The sequence below is a fragment of the Rattus rattus genome, chromosome 5, assembly GCF_011064425.1.
Source record: "Rattus rattus isolate New Zealand chromosome 5, Rrattus_CSIRO_v1, whole genome shotgun sequence".
Lineage (NCBI taxonomy): Eukaryota > Metazoa > Chordata > Mammalia > Rodentia > Muridae > Rattus > Rattus rattus.
The window spans coordinates 152970147-152990428 of record NC_046158.1 but is presented as its reverse complement, the minus strand read 5'-3'; the positions used below and the strand labels follow the sequence as shown (position 1 = coordinate 152990428).

Genomic DNA, 20282 nt, shown 5'->3' with positions numbered 1-20282 from the left:
GACCCCCAAGGATGTTATCCCTGGCACCTAGATCTTCTTTCCCTTTGAGGTCTGATGCCCCCTTTCTCTCTCCAAGTTGCCGTGGGGATTCCCTCCAGGTTCAGTCCTAGGCCCCGTGGGAGGCTCCTTAGCCTGCGCCTGTTTCCTCCGGGCGAGCTCTGGCCTCCGCAGCTTAATTGAAAGCCGATTCAGGCTGAGAGCTCCCAGGGGGCGGGGACGGGGGCGGGGGCGGGGGCGGGGAAGGCTCAGCCTGGGTCTGGCCAGTCTCTTTCGCGCCTCTAGGCTCTCCCCCATCACCCAGACTCCTGGCTCTAGGGAATTAGGACTAGTTTCCCCCTTCGTTGTCCTGTTCCTTTGAGAATGCAGACGCTCGGTCCCCATCCCCCTTAACAAGTGAACCCAGCCTTCCAGGCAGGGGACAAAAATCAGCCCTTGGCTGATGGGGCCGGGAGCCTGGCGTCTGGCCCAGGCAGCGGATGGAAAGGCGGGACCCAGAACGAGCCTACCAAGCTGCCCCCTCCCCTGCGCTCCTCTCCTGGCCGGGATCCGGCCTGTAGTCTGGCTAAGCGTTGCGCGCCGCGTTACATAAGTGGTTGCGGGCGCGTGGCCGGCTCGGCTCCGGCGCTGCGCTGTCGGTCCTCGCTGTCGCCATGGAAACAGGCGCCAGGCCTCCTAGTTACGGGGTCTCCGGCCAGGATGTCCCCCTTCCAGCCCCTTGAGCTCCACTTGCAAAAAAGGCAGGCTTGAGAGGGGCCGCAAAAGACAGAGGGGAGGGGCGTTCCGATTGTGGTCCGGGAACACAATCCCAAGGAAGAATGGTTCTAAGAAAGGCACCCAGCCATACAGACAGAGAAACCCTTAAGACTTTCAGCTAAAGGAAGGATGTGGGACAAGGAGTCCAGGCTGGATGGGTACCAGGTGTGCTAAGAATGTTAGGTGCAATAGTAACAGTAGGCACACCAATATCACCACCATAGTGTGCGTTATTTCAGTTGCGTCCCTAACCATTCCACGAGTTAGGCCAAGTTATGAGTATCCCTTTGCAATGGGAGAGTGAGAGGCTGGAGGCAGAGCCAGAGAGGCTGGTACTGAAGTTTTCCCAGCTCAGGCCTTTTCCTGAACACTAGGAATTTTTCTCTTGCACCCCATTAGCTTCTCTAGTCCCCACAGTCCTGCAGCAAGAAAATAAGGCATCTATCAGGTCAACATTTTAAAAGGAGAGGGGGGCCCACCTCACTTTCATTTCTTCTGTTTCTGGTCCCAGACAGATCTTTTCAGATTCTGGAGTCTAAGAGGAAAGCCTTGGAGAATTCCCCCCCCCCCAAATACTATTTCCTGAACATCTATTATGTGCTGGCTTCCATAAGGAGGATTGGCCTGTTATTTCCAGTAACTCACCCCCACCCTGCCACCTCCCTGTGAGAGAAAAGAATGGTTGGGGTCTAGTTAGGCAATTGGACATCTCTGTCTCAATGGGCAAGGTGGAGGTGGGTGTTTTTTGGACCAGGCTTCCCCTCTTCCCCGTCTCCCATTTTCAGACAGGCTGGGTGGGATACATCATGCTCTAGAGATATGTCCCCAGCCGGGATGACTGAAGAAGAGTTCCAGGAGGCAGGGAGGATGCGGAGTTGGACAGATACGGATGTCAAGAGATGAGGGCTAGGAGATTCAGGGTGCACAGGGCCTCAGCTTTACTTGCAACTTGGCCAGTGGCGATTCTCTCTAGAGTCCAGGAAGATGTCTGCCGTTCGACCTTCAGCTCTGGTGCGGAGGGAGGTTGATGGCTGGAACTACCAAATCATGTCCATGGAAAGTGCTTATCGTTTTGGAGAGAGCTTTCTTTGCATCAACAGTGTCGACGCACATTTTCTTGAACACACGTGTGCGGCCACCTCTGGCCTTTAGAGTGTACAACTTCTTTCATGGGGGTTGCTCCCTCCGGGTGCCCGGGCAGCTTCTGGATCATCTTTAGCTAAGTTCAGCCTTTCCCCACCCCAAACTCCTCTCCTCTACACTTCCACTTCATTAAGCTACAGTATCGTCCCGCCCACTGACCCATGCTAGAAACCTCAGGCATTATCCCAGATCCTTCCCTTACCCTCCCCAAACATCTGGCACACCAGGCTTCCGTAATGCCCGAGGCTCTGGTCTTTCCATTGCCCCATATCGTCAGCCCTTGCCTGGATTATGAAATGCTCTAGTCGCTTGCTGTATCTTTCACCCGAAGCCAGAAGGCTTGCTGCAAAGCCCAAGTCAGGTCATGACACTCTTTGGCCTGAAGCTTCAATGACTGCCCATTGTCCTCTGGATGAGGGCCAAGTTCTTCAAGATGGCCTGCCACTTCCTTAAGTCTCAACACTGCCTTGACTCATCTTTTCCGAAGCAGCCGTTCACTCCTAAGCCCCGATACGCCCCTTCCTAAATCTCCAGCCGGATCGTGCTTCGTTCAGCAGTTTCAACCTGTTCTGTTGGCTTCCACATCTGGGACATCAAACACACTGTTCTGGGTTCTCTCTGCCTGGAACACCCTCCTCCCTCCCCTGCCCCCCAAGTCTATCCCTTACTCATCCTTCAGTTCTCAGCTGACACGTCACTTCCTCTGGGGAGCCTCCTGTGACCTCTCAGGCTGGGCTGCGTGCCCTCCTGCATCCCTGGTGTTCCTTTCTCTCACAGACTTTAGCAATCCTGCCCACTGCTCCTTCTCCCCTGGCTTTGGCTCTTTGATCCCTCTTCTGCCCATTTGATTGGCAGTTGGGAGTCTGACAGTGAATGGGAGAATAGAAGGTGCCAAGGTGGTTATCCTTGGCAGTTCAGGTTGCAAGGTTCTCTGCTGTCCTCCCTAGGGGGAAAAATATCAAACATCCTCCCACATACTGAGACGGGCTCATTTACGTCCAAGAAGACAACTCTGGTGATTTTTAGGTGTCATGGCGGATGAATAGAACCCTCCCTCAAGAGCAAAAAAGGGCTCACACGTTCACCAGGCACTCAGGCCACACCAGCAGTAAACTGGGTTTATCCATGTCGCCAACTAAAATCCTGCGAGATGGCATCGCAAGCCCAACCTCTCCAGGGTGTGACCTGAGGCTCAGAGAGTCAACGTGGTCATGTGAGCAGGGTGGACAGGGCACAGTGACTGGTGTCAGACCTGACTCCTCTCCTTCTCAGGTGACGGCAACCCCAAGGAGAGCAGCCCCTTCATCAACAGCACGGACACGGAGAAGGGGAGAGAGTACGATGGCAGGAACATGGCCCTGTTTGAGGTGGGCTGCTTAGGTTGCTGTTAGCCTCGCTGGCCCATCAGTCTTCCCACCCTCCCTCAGGCCCACCTTCTTCCTGGGCCTCCCTATCCCTCCTTGGCTTCTCCTGGCTTTACCCTCTTGGTTCCCTGTCCCCATGTCCTGTCTCACTATCTCCTCCTGTCCCCCTCCCCTCTCCTCTGTTCCCAGTGTATCCCAAACTCAGGGGCTTGACCTTTGTCCCCATCTCTCTACATCCAGCTCACTCCAGTTGCCGCCCCGCCCCTCCAGCTCCCTAACACTGACCCGCTTCCCTCCATAGGAGGAGATGGACACCAGCCCCATGGTATCCTCCCTGCTCAGTGGGCTGGCCAACTACACCAACCTGCCTCAGGGAAGCAAAGAGCACGAAGAAGCAGAAAACAATGAGGGCGGAAAGAAGAAGCCGGTGCAGGTGGGGCTTCAGGGGAGAAGGGATGGGAGAGGGAGCGTGGGGGAGGAAAATGGATCTGGCCAGAGTGGTGAATGGTGGAGAAGCAGGAGAGAGGGTGGCTGTCTGGGGGGAGGAAGGATGTAAGAGGAGGAGGGGAGGGAGGTGAAGGGAGGGGTCCTGGAGGCTGGGAGGGAGCAGGAAAAGGGTGTGAGAACCTGGGGGAAGAGTGACGGGACGGGAGCTGCAAGAGAGGAGAGGCAGGGAAGGAACATGGAGGAGGCGTGGGTTAGGCTGTTGGTAATGAGCAGGCAGGGCAGAGACTGATGCTGGCCTCCCTTGCAGGCCCCACGCATGGGCACCTTCATGGGCGTGTACCTCCCGTGCCTGCAGAACATCTTTGGCGTCATCCTCTTTCTGCGGCTCACTTGGGTGGTGGGAATCGCAGGCATCATGGAGTCCTTCTGCATGGTCTTCATCTGCTGCTCCTGTGTGAGTGACCCTCTCCCTCTGCTCAGGGAAGGTCGCTGGGGTTTGGCTGAGGCCTGGGAGGGGTGGGAGGGAGGGGGGGTGGGTGGGAAGCATTTGAGGCCTGAGCTTTTATAGGAGTCACCACCACGATTCTTGAGAGATTAGGTCTGACTGGTCCTTCCTGAACCTCGTAGGCTTCCCTCTGATGCCTGTCAATCAGGTGTCACCTGGATCTGAGTGTGTAGATGCGTGCGGTCACGCAAGTGCTGCCCGTCCATTGATGAAAACGATACATTCAGAGAAGAAAACGAAATTCAAGTTAATCGCATGAGCTAACATTTTTGGAAAGTCCCTACTCACAAGAAATGAGATTATGCCTCTCAGATAACTTTCCAATTAGATTCTCCTAGCCCCACATTGAAAGGAAAATTCACCAAACTTGAGCGAAGGCTCTTGAGTCTTCCCCCATAACCTCGAGCCCACTCTGTATGTGAAGATGTCAGTGCTGGGCCTGTCGTTTCCATTCTGTAGGTAAGGATACCGAGGCTTGAGAAGCGAACAGTTTTCTTGGGTTATAAGATACCCAGGGACCAAACTGTGGTTACCAGAGTTCTAAGGCACTACAGCTCCTCCTATTTGCCTGGCAAAAAGGAGGCTATTTTTTAAAGAAGGACTTGGCATGAGTAGAAGTTGGAACAGACCCAGAGAGAAGCTCAGGAGAGGAGAGGCTGTGGGTTTGGCTGGTGGCTGTAGGGTATGCTGGCTTGGCCACCAGCCAGACCACTGCTGCCCCCAGCAGTCACCACTCTGCCGATCTCTTTCCTACAGACGATGCTCACAGCCATTTCCATGAGCGCAATTGCAACCAATGGTGTTGTGCCTGGTATGTGACTGGGCCCTTTGCAGAGTGGGGGAGGGCCAGAGGCCTAATGATTGACAGGGGACAGGGGGAGCACTGGGCCAGGCTTTGTGGGTCATCACAACCCAAGACCCGAGACAGTATTGCAGACCAAGAGTGCAGGGTATGGGGGAGAGCTACGATTGTTCATGGGGGTGGGTATGAGTGAGCCTTTCAGGGCTAGGGAAGGAGGCAGATGCTGGCGTTGGGTAGGGCAATGGCTACTCTCTCTCCCCCACTCAAACCGAGACCCTCTTCTCTACCATCCTACTTTCTGAGCCGTGACCTCTTTACAGGAGTAATTAGCAACATGGTAATAATTAATGCAGCAAACTCCATGCAGAGTGGTTGGCTGGGTCTCCCGTAGACTCCTTTCTGGGGCTGCAGCCTGAGGTCTAGAGAAACCTTCTTCTGTCCTCTGTCCCTGAGCCCTGACCACAGAGCCCTCCGACCGTCTCGCTGACACTGGGTTTTCTCTGCAGCTGGTGGCTCCTACTACATGATTTCCAGGTCTCTGGGCCCGGAGTTTGGGGGCGCCGTGGGCCTCTGCTTCTACCTGGGCACTACCTTTGCTGGGGCTATGTACATCCTGGGCACCATTGAGATCCTGCTGGTGAGAGGGGAAGAGGAGGAGGAGGTGTGGGGACCCAAGCTGTCAGCCACTTAAACAGTGCTCCCTGGACACCTGCTATAGGCCAGGCCACTGCTTAAGGCCAAAGAGCAGTCGGATGTGGCCTGTCTCGAAAGAGTTCCCAGTCTGGTTGGGGAGACAAGATACGATAATTATGTAACACAAACAGCTGTGGTTTATCAGGCACCCACTGGGTTCTCAGCACAGCTCCAAGTGCTTTGCAGTCATTATCTCGAATCCTTAGAGGTTTAAGCATTATGATGGCATTTTACAAATGAGAAGTTCCAAAAGGCAGATAAAGCCAGCTCAAGGTCACTCAGCTACAGGCATGTTGGCCGAGGTGCATTTGTAAGAGTTAAAATATGACGGCTGGAATAATGACAGCCCCCACCCCCCAACATTCTAGGGACTGTGCTTTAAAGCACTCCTTGGATATTAGCTGCAGAGCCCCGATGGATGGTTCTTAGATTGCAAAAGAACCGCGAGGGACCCACGTAGAGAGATCTGTTAGCAGTAGTGTCTGATGGGGGAGGCGGGGGGCGGGGCCGGGTACCTGCTGTTTGAAGGAGAGCGTGGCTGCCTTGTGCCTCCTCTTCTTTCTGTTTGGGTGGGTGTCTATGAGGGATCCTTGGTTTAGGGAGCTTACTTGGAAGACCTCATGCCTAGTGTGCTTGAAGCCCTGGCTTTGCTTCTCAGCACCACATAAACTCTCTTTACTTGGGAGGTGGAGGCAGGGGGATAAGAAGTTTGAGATCACCGTCAGCTACATAGTGAGTCTGAAGCCTGTCAGGGCCACAGAGACCCTGCCACAAACGAAAAGAAGAGCGGAGAAGACGTAGAGTTAACATCTTCCCAACCCCCGTATCCCCTGCAAGACCTGAGGTTTTCAGGCTGATTATTAGGTTCTGTTTGTTTGTTTGTCCCCTTCCCCCACCACGAATCTTTCATGTATTAGGACACAGCCATTTTACAGACAGAGAGGGCAAGGTCAGAGAGTCTCAGGAACATGTGGAGGAGTGTGGACCTGCATCCCTCTGGCTTTCGGGGTCTGTGCTTGTCAGCCGTCTCCCATGGTGTTGGGGAACCAGAACTAAGGGAGCAGGGCTTTAGGGTTGGGGGCAGGAGAGAAGAAACGGGAGACTGGGAGGCGCTGGAGTTGGGCACCATGGCCCTCTGTGACATAAGGCATTTCCAAATGCATTATCAGTTCGCCCACTGCCTGTCACTGGAACGATATCAGAGTAAAGGGGAAAAGCAATCCAGCGGAAATCAGAAGCATTTTAACATATGAATTTTATACTCCTGTCTTTCTGTTTGATGTTTTTCTGCATTTGTAAAGCATAACTTCACCCATAAATATTTCCTTAAGAACCTGAACATTCCATTTATCCAAAAATAAAAGTAACTTATACTAATACGAGCATTTTAAGTTCATGTAGACATTTTAGAAAATATAAATGTGCAAAAAGTCACATTTCAATTATTCAATAAAAGCTTCTGTTGTTCTTTTCCTTTTTCCTTTCTTTCTTTTTTATCTTTTTTTTTTTTGAGACAGAATTTTTCTGTGTAGCCCTGGCTCTCCTGTAACTCACTCTGTACACCAGGCTGGCCTCAAACTCAGAGAACCATCTGCCTCTGCCTCCCGAGTGCCGGGATTAAAAGTGTGCACCACACAGCTGGCTTTTGTTTCCTTAAGACAGGGTCTCCTTATAGTCCAGGCTTGTTTGGTACTGGTGATCCTCCTGCCTCAGCCTCCTGAGCGCTCAGATTACACACATGCCTAGTACCCCTGATATTTGGACATCCCTACAAATATATCTACAGTCACACTCACACAAATGAGTAAATATTTCCATGTGTAAATTTACAGAAGTGAGATCATAAGAAACATTATTTTTTAGAACTTGACCTTACTCACCCAATACACTACGGGTAATTTTAAATCTCTTGAGTGAGGTCTTGCTATGTAGCTCAGGCTGGTTTCAAATTCTCCTGCTTCAGCCTTCCACAGTGTTGGGGTTGTAGGTCTGTAGCACTGTGCCTGCCATGGACAGATTTTGAGTCAGCCCGTATAAATTCATGCCTTTCTCTGGTTTGATATTGGGGATTGAACCCAGGGCTTGTGTTCATATTAAATGTACTTCTCATCACTGGACCATCCCAAAGTCCCACGCCACCTTTTAAAACAGCACTGTAGTTTAGCTAGAACCATAAGAATTTATTTACCTACCCTCTAGGAATGAACAGCTATTTTCTACCTTGGTATCACAAATAAATAAAAGCAATACTTATTATTAATAGTTACAATAAATAATGTCAGTAAAGAGCCTTTCCTGGCATCTTTGAGTGGCATTTTCATGGACTGCATCATAGGCCTTGTAAGAGAACCCACCTCGTCTTTAGCCAGTGACTTGTTAATAGATGCCGTTTCCCCCACTTTGGAGACCTTTTCCCTGGGGTGAATCTCAGCTGGCCTTTCCTGGGTCATCTGTCTAACGTCCTCTGCACCCTCCCTACAGGCTTACCTCTTCCCAGCGATGGCCATCTTCAAGGCAGAAGATGCCAGTGGGGAGGCAGCCGCCATGTTGAATAACATGCGGGTGTATGGCACCTGTGTGCTCACCTGCATGGCCACCGTAGTCTTTGTGGGCGTCAAGTACGTGAACAAGTTTGCCCTGGTCTTCCTGGGTTGCGTGATCCTCTCCATCCTGGCCATCTACGCAGGGGTCATCAAGTCTGCCTTCGACCCACCCAATTTCCCGTGAGTGCTGTCTTTCTGAGTCTGCAGTATTGCGGCCCGCACTGGTCCAGCTCAGACCGGCATAGCAGGAGTCTCTGCTGGGTCTCCCCTCTCTTCACCTCTCAGAACTGGAGTGTGTGGGTTGAGAGTAACATCTCCTGGAAGGGTGAACGTTTTCTGTTTAGGGGATTTTATTCAGAATGGGACAACATTTTGGGGGTTGGGAGGAAGTTCTCTTGAGTGTATCAACTACTTGCTGGTGGAGGACTTAGGCTTCTAAAGGAGCATGCTCAGTGTGGTAGGGAACCTTCTGGATGGGCCAATCTCCTGGAATAGACAGTCTTGGTTTCTAACACATTCTCAAAGATGGGAAAGAACCCAGAAGAGGGAGAGCCCAGGGTTCAGGTCCCCTTTGGTTCCTCCTCTATAAGGAGTCCCCTTTATCTCAGTAGCTAAGAAGACAGGCCACCCGGGCTGCTGTCCGTGGTGCTGAACAGAACACCGCGCTAACAGACTAGTTCTCCATCTCCGTGCTAGAATTGCTTGGGAGCTTGGGACCTTTACAGAAACTCTGATGGCCATGGCCCAGGCAAACTCAGAATCTCTGGATGTGGGACCCTGGAATCCGAATCACTGAAGCTCTCAGTGGCTCTCCTGTGAAACCAGGGAGAGGTCTTGTTCATTCTATCTTCCTTGCTCTCTTCTCTCCCTAGGATCTGCCTCCTGGGGAACCGCACGCTGTCTCGCCATGGCTTTGATGTCTGTGCCAAGCTGGCTTGGGAAGGAAATGAGACGGTGACCACACGGCTCTGGGGCCTATTCTGTTCCTCCCGCCTCCTCAATGCCACCTGTGATGAGTACTTCACCCGAAACAATGTCACAGAGATCCAGGGCATTCCTGGTGCTGCAAGTGGCCTCATCAAAGGTCTGAGGGAAAGGGGCTGGCATCTAGGGAGTGCCGTGGGGATCATAGGTTAAGTGGTCAGGATTAGGGGTGTCCCTTGGGGTTCAGTTCAATTAAGTCAGCTTTAATTGAGCATCTTGTATAGACCATGTCTTAAAAACTATGGAGAGGTAGAGGCAAAGGTGTGGAATTCACTTCACTGTTGTTACGGGAGAAAGCCTGTCTAATAAGTGTTCTCTACCCTCTAAGTACTCAACACTGTGCTAACACACTGGGACCACAGCACACACAAGTCTCAGTGCTTGGCCTTGGGGACTTGAGTGACAGTTAGTGTGTTACTAAATAAGCTATGATCCGTATAGACGTGTATCTAGTGACCAGAGAGCTATGAGGACACAGCATCCATATTCATCAGGTGGCAAAAACAGGGCTTCCCTTTCTTGCCATAACTTGTCAGTTATGTAGGGGAATAAGGGAATTACGAAGCAAAAACAGCCTGCCTAATGTGTGTGGCCACGAGAGGCATAGCCATGTCCTCTGACCCCAGGTCATCCGGTGTGACTTGGTGTGACTTGGAATTAACCTATGAAGAAAGGGGGACAAAGGATGTTGTTAGAGAGGATAGCACGAGCCAGACTGTGGCAGGCCCAGAAGCCGTGCTGAAGAGTTACATCCTGAAGGCAGTGTGCGTGCAGGAGGAGGCAGTGGGTGCAGGAGGAGGCAGTGGGGTGCAGGAGGAGGCAGTAGGGTGCAGGAGGAGGCAGTGGGTGCAGGAGGAGGGAGTGGGGTGCAGGAGGAGGGAGTGGGGTGCAGGAGGAGGCAGTGGGGTGCAGGAGGAGGATGGTGTTGTGAGTTTGGGATAAAGACGACTCTATACTGAGAAACAATGATAGTCTCAGTGGGAATGGAGTAGAGGGTCTCGGCTAGAGCTGCTCCTCTGCCCTGGAGGTGTTTGATCATGTCTGGACACACATACAAATAAACACACTCTTACTTTATTTTGTTTTGCTTGTGTATGTGTGTGTGTGTGTACATGCATGTCATGTGTGCATATGGAATTCATAGGACAACTTGCAGGAATCTGTTTTCTCCTTCCACCACGTGGGTCTCTGTGACTGCACCCAGATTATCAGGCTTGGCTGCAGGTGCCTTTACTCGCTGAGCCATCTTGCTGGTCCCTGGAGATATTTGGCCATCAAAACTAAGGGCATTGACAGAGCAGTAATGGCTCATGCCTCTAATCTCAGCACACTCTTTTTTTTTTTAAAGATTTATTCATTTATTATATATAAGCACACTGTAGCTGTCTTCACACACACCAGAAGGGGGCATCAGATCTCTTTACAGATGGTTGTGAGCCACCATGTGGTTGCTGGGATTTGAACTCAGGACCTCTGGAAGACCAGTCGGGGCCCTTAACCACTGAGCCATCTCTCCAGCCCCAGAAAGAAAGCAGCTGCAGGCACGGACGGGGTTCGAACCCGTGATCTTTGGTTTACGAGACCGACGCCTTACCACTAGGCCACCGCGCCTGCTCAGCACTCTTGATGTAGGGGCAGGCAGATCTCTTTGAGTTTGAGGCCAAACTGGTCTCCAGAATGAGTTCCAGGACAACCAGGGATACACAGAGAAACCCCATCTCAAAAAAAAAAAAAAAAAAAAAAGCGAGTTGGGGCTGGATAGATGTCTCAGAGGTTAAGAGAATTTGCTGCTTTTCCAGAGGGCCTGGGTTCGAACCCCAGCACTCACATGGTGCCCCACAACCATGTGTAACTCCAGCTCCAGGGGATCTGATGCCTTCTGATCTCTATAGGCACAGGCATACATGTGATGCATAGACATGCACACGGGCAAAACACCCATGCACACGGAAAGTGAGACAAACAAGAGGGTGCTTCTAATGTTTAGTGCGTAGATCCCAGGCTTCTGCCTAACACCCTATAGTGTTAGAGCATAGCGGAGTCATCGATGCTACCCACCACTGGTGCACGGTGGTGGGGCCCCGGCATGGGGAGAAGAGACTTAGTAGTGAGTGGTCACGGACAGACGTCAGGATGCTTGGAGGCAGGGAAGGGAACAGATGCAGCTGAGAGCAATGCCAGGTTGTTTGAACTGATCGATACCAGTGCCATTACCAAGATGAGAGACGCAAGAACCAGTGGGGGCTTGAGAACTGATTAGGTCACCTGGGGACACACGGAAGTTAGTCTCAGAGACGATCCTCTGTGTCTGTCCCACTGGACTGGACAACTTAAGGGCAGAGGCTCAGTCCCACTCAGCTTTGAAATCTGCTCCTGGTACAAAGCAGGAGCTTGGGAAATGGTGGGCTGTTTAAGGCCAGTGGCGGGAGGTTCCCCATTCCTCCTGGTCCGAGCTCTGACCTCAAACTTCTGGTCGTCTTCCTGAGTCCCTCATCTTCCCACAGAGAACCTGTGGAGTTCCTACCTGACCAAGGGGGTGATCGTGGAGAGGCGTGGGATGCCCTCCGTGGGCCTGGCAGATGGTACCCCCGTTGACATGGACCACCCCTATGTCTTCAGTGATATGACCTCCTACTTCACCCTGCTTGTTGGCATCTATTTCCCCTCTGTCACAGGTGAGCAGGAGCTTGGGGAGGGAGGCCTCCACCTGGGAGTGGGTGGACGGGAGAGTCAGAGCCAAGACTTGGAGTCCTCAGTTTGCTAACCCTGCCACCTAAGCCGGAACTGGTCATCCAGGTGAAGGAATCTCAAAAGCCCACGCCCACGAGTCGGCATGGCAGGGTGAAGCACTGACTGGGCCCCCGACTCCAATACGTGTCCCTTCCTCAGTGGCCCTGGCTACTATCTGAACTGCTCTCCTGCCTACAGGGATCATGGCTGGCTCGAACCGGTCTGGAGACCTGCGGGATGCCCAGAAGTCTATCCCTACTGGAACTATCTTGGCCATTGCTACGACCTCTGCTGTCTGTATCCTACATGGCTGATCTGTGTCTACAGTGAGCTCGTGCGTGCGTGCGTGCATGCATGCATGCATGCATGGGTGCGTGTGTGGGTGTGTGCGTGCATGCATGGGTGCGTGAGTGCATGTGTGCGTGCGTGTGAGCAAGCGACATTGCAGGAGTATGCACGTGTGTGTGTGTGTGTGTGTGTGTGTGTGTGTGTGTGTGTGTGTGTGTGATATTGCAGAAGGCACTGCTATTGTTACCATCTCTGGTGGCTCAGGAAGTGGGCGGGGGCGGGCACTACCATGCCAATGATTCTCCTTCACTTTCTGCCATAGACATCAGCTCTGTTGTTCTGTTCGGAGCCTGCATCGAAGGTGTCGTCCTACGGGATAAGTAAGGAAAGGGACTGGTTGTTCTGGGGGAGGGGTGGGCTCAGGGGGAAATAGACCTGGCGGGGAGGCTGGGACCTGAACAAGGGGCCACGGGTGGGAGACCCCCATTTTTATTAAATATTAAATATTTTCTCTTTCTTGTCACTGAGGCTCTAAAAAAAAGTCTCCTTAGAAAGGTCACCTTTGGTTTGGGATAATGATACATTTAAGACCTTTTTATTCATCCGTTCACCTAACACTTCTGTGTGTTGCTCGCTGCCTTGAAGGTTCTAAGGGAAGCAAAGAGTAAAAGGGTTTTTCCTTTTTTTCCCTTGTTTTGTATTTATTTATTTATTTATCCTGAAGGGGCTCCATGGGGTGACAACCACACTTACAAACAGACTTAGATGCAAAACACGAAGGGAACCCAGGGCTACAGAGCGCACGCAGGGGCACAGTGTGACCAGGTCAAGTGAACAATTTGCATAATCACTGCTGTTTTAGGGCAGTTTGCGGTCCATTCATCTCCCTTAGTCCTAGACCTCCCACAGATTGCCAGGGGTCCAGCAGCTCTTTCGCCTCAGCTCTTTACCCAGCATTTAAAGGAGTTCAGCAGCCGCTCTGAGGAAGAGCTGGGAGGGTTTTGTGTGTGTGTGTGTATGTGCGTGTGTGTGTGTGTGTGCATGTGTGTATGTGTGTGTATATATGTGTGTGTGTGTGCGCGCGTGTGTGTATGTATGTGTGTGTGTATGTGTGTGTGTGTGTGTGTGTGTGTGTGTGAATTGTAATTTGTCGTCACTAACCACAGATCAAAAGCATTCATTTGGCTCAACTCAGCTTGTGCATCTCTTTCTCCGTCATTGTCTCCTAAACAATACAGCGTAACATCTGGGACCAGAGCACTTCCAGTGTGTTCGGGGCCCTAAGTCACCAGACATGAGTCTGAGGTTTCAGGAGAGTGTGCGTCTGCCAGTGGAAACTGTGCCGTCTACAGAGGAGTGAGCACCACAGAACCTGGCATTTGGGGAACAGGGATACTGGTACCTGCCCTCTGCAGGTGCTGCCTGGGGTTCGCCTCACTCTTCCTTCCCACTTTCTTTAAGATGTTTATTTATAGTTGGGCTGTGGTGGCATACACCCTTAATCCCCATACAGAACCAGGCAGATCTCTGTGAGTTGGAGGCCAGCCCTGGTCTACAGAGTGAGTTCCAGGTCAGCCACGGCCACATGTCTTGAAAACCTAAATACATACATACATACATACATACATACATACATACATACATACATACACACACATACACATACATACATACATACATACATACATACACACACATACACACATACATACATACATACATACATACATACATACATACATACACACATACATACAATATTGCCAGGTGTGGTGGTGCATGCCTTTAATCCCAGTAGGCAGACAGACTGACTTCTGTGGGTTCAAGGCCAGTCTGGTCTACATAGTTCTAGGACAGCCAAGGCTATGTAGAGAGGCCCTGCCTCAACTACCCCACCCCCAAAATGTTGTTTGTTTGTTTATTTATTAATTATCAGTGTGTTTATATGACGTGGGGGCTGTGTGCATGTGTGTGCAGACATGCGTGTGCCATAGCACTTATGGGAGTTCAGAAGACAACTTTCAAGAGTCGGTTCCATAGATCCCAGGGATTAAGCTCAGGTCTGAAAATTTTGCATCTGACGGTCATTTGAGAGTAGTTCACCCTCCATGCATCTCATTTAACCGTGGGCCTGTCCCTGTGAGCACATCTGGGGGACAGGACTCCTCGGCCACTGAAGCAGCGGTCCCCCTCCACTCTCCCTCCTCTTTCTCTCCCCTCTCCCACTTACTCTCCTTTCTTTCACCATTTACAAAAGTATTTGTTTTTATTGTATGTGTATGAGTGTTTGCCCCCATGTATGTCTGTGCACCGCATACATGCCTGGTGTCCTCGGAGGCCAGATGTGAGTTGCAGTATCCTCTGGGTCTGGGCTTACAGGAAGATTGTGAGCCGCCATGTAGGTGCTGGGAACTGAACCCAGGTCCTCTGGAAGAGCAGCCGGTGTTCCTAACAGATGAGCCATCTATTCTGCCCACGCCCTTCTCTGGAGGTAGGGTTGTGGCTCTGCTTCCCCGGCTGATCTGAGATCCCTGGACTCAAGGGGTTCTTCTGCACCAGCCTCACAGGTGGCTGGGACTGTGGGTAGTTGCCACACGCCCCTTCCATTTTGAGACGGTGCCATGGATGCAAAATTCTTTTCTTTGGTTTTGTTTTCTTTTATTCTTTTTCTTTACTCAGGGTTTCTCTGTGTAGCCTTGGCTGTCCTGGAACTCACTCTGTAGACCAGGCTGGCCTCGAACTCAGACCCACCTGCCTCTGCCTCCTGAGTGCTGGGATTAAAGGTGTACATCACCATGTGGCCTAATTTCTTCTTCTTTTTAACATTAATTTATTGTATGTATGTACATGTGTGCATGTGTGTGTGTGCACATTTGAATGTTTGTGTCATAATGTACGTGTGGAGGTCAGAAGAAAATTTGTGGGAGTCAGTTCTCTAGTAATTCTCTCCTCTACCACGTGAGTGGGGCAGGGCACACAGCCAGGGTCCTTCCCTCCTAAGCCATCTTGCAGTCCCCTTCCTCCCTTCTTAATTTATTTTATGTGTATGAGTGCACTGTCGCTGTCTTCAGACACACCAGAAGAGGGCATCAGATCCCGTAATGGTTGTGAATGACCCTGTGGTTGCTGGGGATTGAACTCAGGACCTCTGGAAGAGCAGTCAGTGCTCTTAACCACTGAGCCATCCCTCCAGACCTGGCCCCTCCTCTTTTATTCATACACCACCAGCACACAGTGAAGCCAGAGCCTCCATTTCTCCCGTGGAGATGCTGTAGTCCTATAGAGCCTGAGTGACTAGCTCAAGACCGTCATGTTAACAACTGTTTATCAAATCACCCTCACACCGCGTTCTGGGCAGTTTTATTGGCATGCATGAGGTAGGTTCGTGGAGATCCTCAGCTGTAAGCTGAGGAGGGTCAGTGATGGGCTCAAGGTTATACAGACAGACACAGTACTGAGGATGCTTGGCTCTGTCTCTCCCTTGACCCTTGTGAAGCCTAATCCTGTGGTCAGCACCCTGTTGGGCGTGCCATCTGTCTGGAGTGACCTACTCTGGAATCCAGATGGCATCGTTCACCCCCATGTCTCTGTGCCCTTCCTCTCTCTTTCCAGGTTTGGGGAAGCTGTGAATGGCAATCTGGTGGTGGGCACCCTGGCCTGGCCTTCTCCCTGGGTCATTGTCATAGGCTCTTTCTTCTCTACCTGCGGGGCTGGACTACAGAGCCTCACGGGGGCCCCACGCCTGCTGCAGGCCATCTCCCGGGATGGCATAGTGCCCTTCCTGCAGGTCAGTGTAACAGAGCCACCCCATACAAAAGATCAGTCATCTGGGCCCCTGTCCAGGAGACATGGAACCCGGGCCATCACCAGCCCTGAGCTCCCTCCTGTGTATCACCCCACAGCTACACTAGAAAAGAAAGGACTTTATTTGGACCTGTGATCAGTACCGTCTATGAACACTGTCTGCTCTTAGGTGAAAAATAGATAGCTCTTCTTCATCCAAGGGGCCAGTTGGGGATTCAGAGATTCAGTGGTAGGGCAAGGAAAAGCTTTTTCCCCTGTGGTCCTTAAGAAAAAAAGTCTAGGGCTGGAGAGATGGCTCAGCGGGCAAGAGCACTGACTGCTCTTCCTGAGGTCCTGAGTTCAAATCCCAGCAACCACATGGTTGCTCACAACCATCTGTAATGGGATCTGATGCCCTCTTCTGCTGTGTCTGAAGACAGTGAAAGTGTGCTTACATAGAATAAATAAATCTTAAAAAAAAAAAAAAAAAAAGGTCTATAGAGCATACAGACACACTCAGTCTACCCCTCAGGAGCCTGGTTCCCTCTGGGGGGTCAGTGAGGGTGGGTGGGGCAGAGAGAGCCCACTGTTCCCTTGAGTTCCCTAGATGGTGCAGAATACAGCCGTCTCTTCGTAGCCCCTTATTGGTTATAAGAGTTTGGTCTCTACTCCCCCAGTTCCCGAGACTGACGGCTGCTCTGTTCCTAGGTCTTTGGCCATGGCAAAGCCAACGGAGAGCCAACCTGGGCGCTGCTGCTGACTGCTTGCATCTGTGAGATCGGCATCCTCATCGCCTCCCTGGATGAGGTCGCCCCTATCCTTTCCATGTGCGTACCAGGTCTGGAGCTCACCTGTCGGTCCCACCCACGGGTCTCTTCCTTGGGTCCTCCTCCCCACCCCCGCTTCCCGCCATCTTTACAACTCCAAGAAGTTCCGCCATGGTCATAGAAGCCTGCCCTCTGTCGTGCAGGTTCACCTTCACACACACCAGGGTGTGCTGTGAGGTCCAGCCCTTTCTCTCGTTTTCTTCCTACCCCTCTCCCTGCAACGTCGGTCCGTCCTGTTCTCTCTTCCGGTCTCGGTTTGTCAGTCCTGTTCACTCTTCCGGTCTCGGTTTCTCTCTCTCTGCGTCCCCTGCACCTGTTTCACCTCAGATCAATTCTCACTGCAGGTTCTTCCTGATGTGTTACATGTTTGTGAACTTGGCTTGCGCGGTGCAGACACTGCTGAGGACGCCCAATTGGAGGCCACGCTTCCGATATTACCACTGGTGAGCACCCCTCCCCAAACCCTTTCCCACAGAACCATGTCTTACTTCTCCTTAGCCCCATTTCAGCTCCGAGGTCATCGAGCAGGGTGTCCCATCCTCTCCAGCGTTTGTATCCAGTTAGCTCCAGGAAGGTCGTAGAGAGGGTCTTCTGAGTATAGGCAGTAACATGACAGTCATAAAATAGACCTCAGTGACCCCTTCTCCCTGCTCCACCTCTTAAAATATGACATGAAGGTTAGAGTCTGACACACTCAAATTCACCGGCTGACTCTCCACTTTCTTGCTCTGGGAGCTTAGGCTGGTGATGGAGCCTTTTGGAGCCTCAGTTTCCCCAGCTGGGCACAATAGTCACACTCCCTCCTGGGTTCCTGGGAAGCACATTGGCCCTGGATGCAGAGAGGACTCAGCCCTTGAGGCGGGGTCCACAGACCTCCTCGACATGTCACTCTGTGGCTTTTCTTCTGTGATGGGAAGGACCATGCTCACTCCACACCAAAAAATCTGAGTTAGGGGTTGGGGATTTAGCTCAGTGGTAGAGCGCTTGCCTAGCGCAAGGCCCTGGGTTCGGTCCCCAGCTCCAAAAAAAAAAAAAAAAAAAAAAAAAAAAAAACCAAAACCTGAGTTCACAGCAGGTGACTGGCCCATGGTCTCCAGTAAGACTATTGGAGAATAGTGGACTGAAGGCCACATGACTTCGGTCTCAGGACCATTCTTGAGGCTGGCTTCCTTCCGGAAGGTCCTGTTTCCAATGTGTCCATGGACCACTTGGAGTCATGTACCTGAGGCTGACCGGCAGGCAGGGTCTCAGGGACAGAGATGGGGCAGTGATTTGAGAGTTGGTGGGGGCATGGATCTGTGTCCTGTCATGGCCACTTATTTAGAAAGCTTCGTGTCTGCGTGGTGGTGCTCAGGGTGACAACAGGGCAGGAGGTAGGCCTGCAGGACCATGTCTTGCCCAGGCCGTGCCGTCTGAGTCAGTGTCACTCACCATCAGCCCTGCCAGGGCTCAGGGGCAGGGTCTCTTTTCTTTGCAGGACTCTCTCCTTCCTGGGCATGAGCCTCTGCCTGGCCCTGATGTTCATTTGCTCCTGGTATTACGCCCTGGTAGCTATGCTCATCGCCGGCCTCATCTATAAGTACATCGAGTACCGGGGGTAGGTGCCGGAAGGAGGCTGGAAAGGTTGAGGGTGGGCAGGGTGAGCAACACAGACGGTGAAGGGCAACTGGGTGGTGGTCCAGGGCGGGAATACAGGGACGGGGTGATGGTGACATGGGCTAGGTCTGGACATGAGGCCAAGGCTTGAGAAACGGACGAGAGGGCATCTAGATTTAGAAATGATTTCAAAGGGATGATTACGGCTTGTCTAAGTCAGGAAGCCAGAGTGATGTGGGGGAGAGATGGCTGTGCCCTGGAACTGCCAGTTCTGTGAGATGTTTTCCCCTGCTGCTCCTGGTTTCCCGGACTCATGTGATTCCCCTTCCTGGTCCCCAGGGCAGAAAAGGAGTGGGGGGATGGGATCCGAGGCCTGTCTCTCAGTGCAGCTCGCTATGCTCTCTTGCGTCTGGAGGAAGGACCTCCGCATACGAAGAACTGGAGGTGAGCAGTAAGGGGTTCAGCTAAGGGGTTTGGGGGGGCACAGCAAGGGAACAGGGACCAGGTTTATCCCTCTGACTTTGTTTGGCTGAGTGGTACCTCCCCCACCAAGACCCTGACCCCAGCCGGACAGATTCCTTCTACAACACTATGGTGGACTGAAACCCAGACATTTGTTCTCCAGATCCATTCACTGTGGCAGCCTCCCAGCCATTTCTTTTGAAATGTAATTTTTTTTTTTCCGGAGCTGGGGACTGAACCCAGGGCCTTGCGCTTGCTAGGCAAGCGCTCTACCACTGAGCTAAATCCCCAACCCTTTGAAATGTAATTCTTAAACTCACGTTGTATGGCAAACTCCCTTCCTAGCTCTCGGGGGTTGCTGCCACTGATCTGTGGAGATGCACACGCACACAGAGAGAGGCAGATAGACATCAATTCTGTGGTGTTGGCCTCTGCTTTGAGGGTGGTAGGGTCTCCCAGGAGTCTCCAGGCCCCATTTCCCTCCTGCCTCTCAGGTCAGACACTTCCTACTGCACACCCCAGCTCAGCTTCTGGCTCCCTGGTTCCATCAAAGGTCAAGTTGGAGATCCGAACTAGAGACACGTTACTAGCCTGGGGTTCCCAGAGGCCGCTCTTGGCACTGTCTGTAGGTTCCCAAGTGGACAGCACAGGGTCCAGCCTAGAGTAGTAGGCCCTTGGTCAGTACCGTTGACGTGATACGGAGTTGGAGGGAGGTGAAGCGGAAGGCATAGAGGAGTGGTGGGTCCATGGCTGGAAGGATGCAGGGTTAAGCATCCATGGAAAGAGGAGTCTATCCGGGTGAGGAGATGGATGTGTGAACGGACAGCGGTGGGTGGACGTGTGGGTGGGTGCCTGAGCGAATAATGCCTGGTAGGTAAATTCATCTGGATACGGCTGGATGACTGAAAGATGAAATGGCCGAGTGGGTGGTTGAATGGATAGATGAATGGGGTAGATGGGGAGACCGGTGGGTGGGCGGATGTATGGAGAGGTATGCATGGGAGATGGCTGGACGGCTTGCTGTTCAATGAAGTGGTTGCTGCTGCCCCAGAAGGTTATGGTTGATGGGGCCCAGGTGCGGGGGCATAGAAGACAAATGGGTAAACTGATGTCGGTCATGTGGTGGGAGGGTGGGTGGTTGGGAGGTGGGGAGGTGGGTCACATGGACCTGCACCCTCTTCAGGCCCCAGCTACTGGTGCTGGTGCGTGTGGACCAGGACCAGAACGTGGTGCACCCGCAGCTGCTGTCCTTGACCTCCCAGCTCAAGGCAGGGAAGGGCCTGACCATTGTGGGCTCTGTCCTTGAGGGCACCTTTCTGGACAACCACCCTCAGGCTCAGCGGGCAGAGGAGGTGAGGAGAG

The 20282-nt window shown here is 52.2% G+C and overlaps 1 protein-coding gene and 1 non-coding gene across 3 annotated transcripts in view; one reads left to right on the top strand and one right to left on the bottom strand.

Annotated features, from left to right (window-relative positions):
* Positions 1–20282, top strand: part of Slc12a5 (solute carrier family 12 member 5) — a 39844-nt gene that overhangs the window by 9714 nt on the left and 9848 nt on the right. For both annotated transcript variants that reach the window (XM_032904817.1, XM_032904816.1), the window contains exons 2-17: positions 3169–3263; positions 3562–3693; positions 4015–4161; positions 4969–5023; positions 5521–5651; positions 8189–8430; positions 9123–9334; positions 11739–11909; positions 12163–12261; positions 12575–12632; positions 15865–16039; positions 16744–16862; positions 17207–17305; positions 18340–18459; positions 18798–18902; positions 20104–20272. In XM_032904817.1, coding sequence (XP_032760708.1) covers positions 3169–3263; positions 3562–3693; positions 4015–4161; positions 4969–5023; positions 5521–5651; positions 8189–8430; positions 9123–9334; positions 11739–11909; positions 12163–12261; positions 12575–12632; positions 15865–16039; positions 16744–16862; positions 17207–17305; positions 18340–18459; positions 18798–18902; positions 20104–20272 — 2129 coding nt within the window. The remainder of the gene's footprint in view (positions 1–3168; positions 3264–3561; positions 3694–4014; positions 4162–4968; positions 5024–5520; positions 5652–8188; positions 8431–9122; positions 9335–11738; positions 11910–12162; positions 12262–12574; positions 12633–15864; positions 16040–16743; positions 16863–17206; positions 17306–18339; positions 18460–18797; positions 18903–20103; positions 20273–20282) is intronic.
* Trnat-cgu lies at positions 10774–10845 on the bottom strand. The gene has a single exon. It is a non-coding gene; the product is annotated as a tRNA-Thr (tRNA).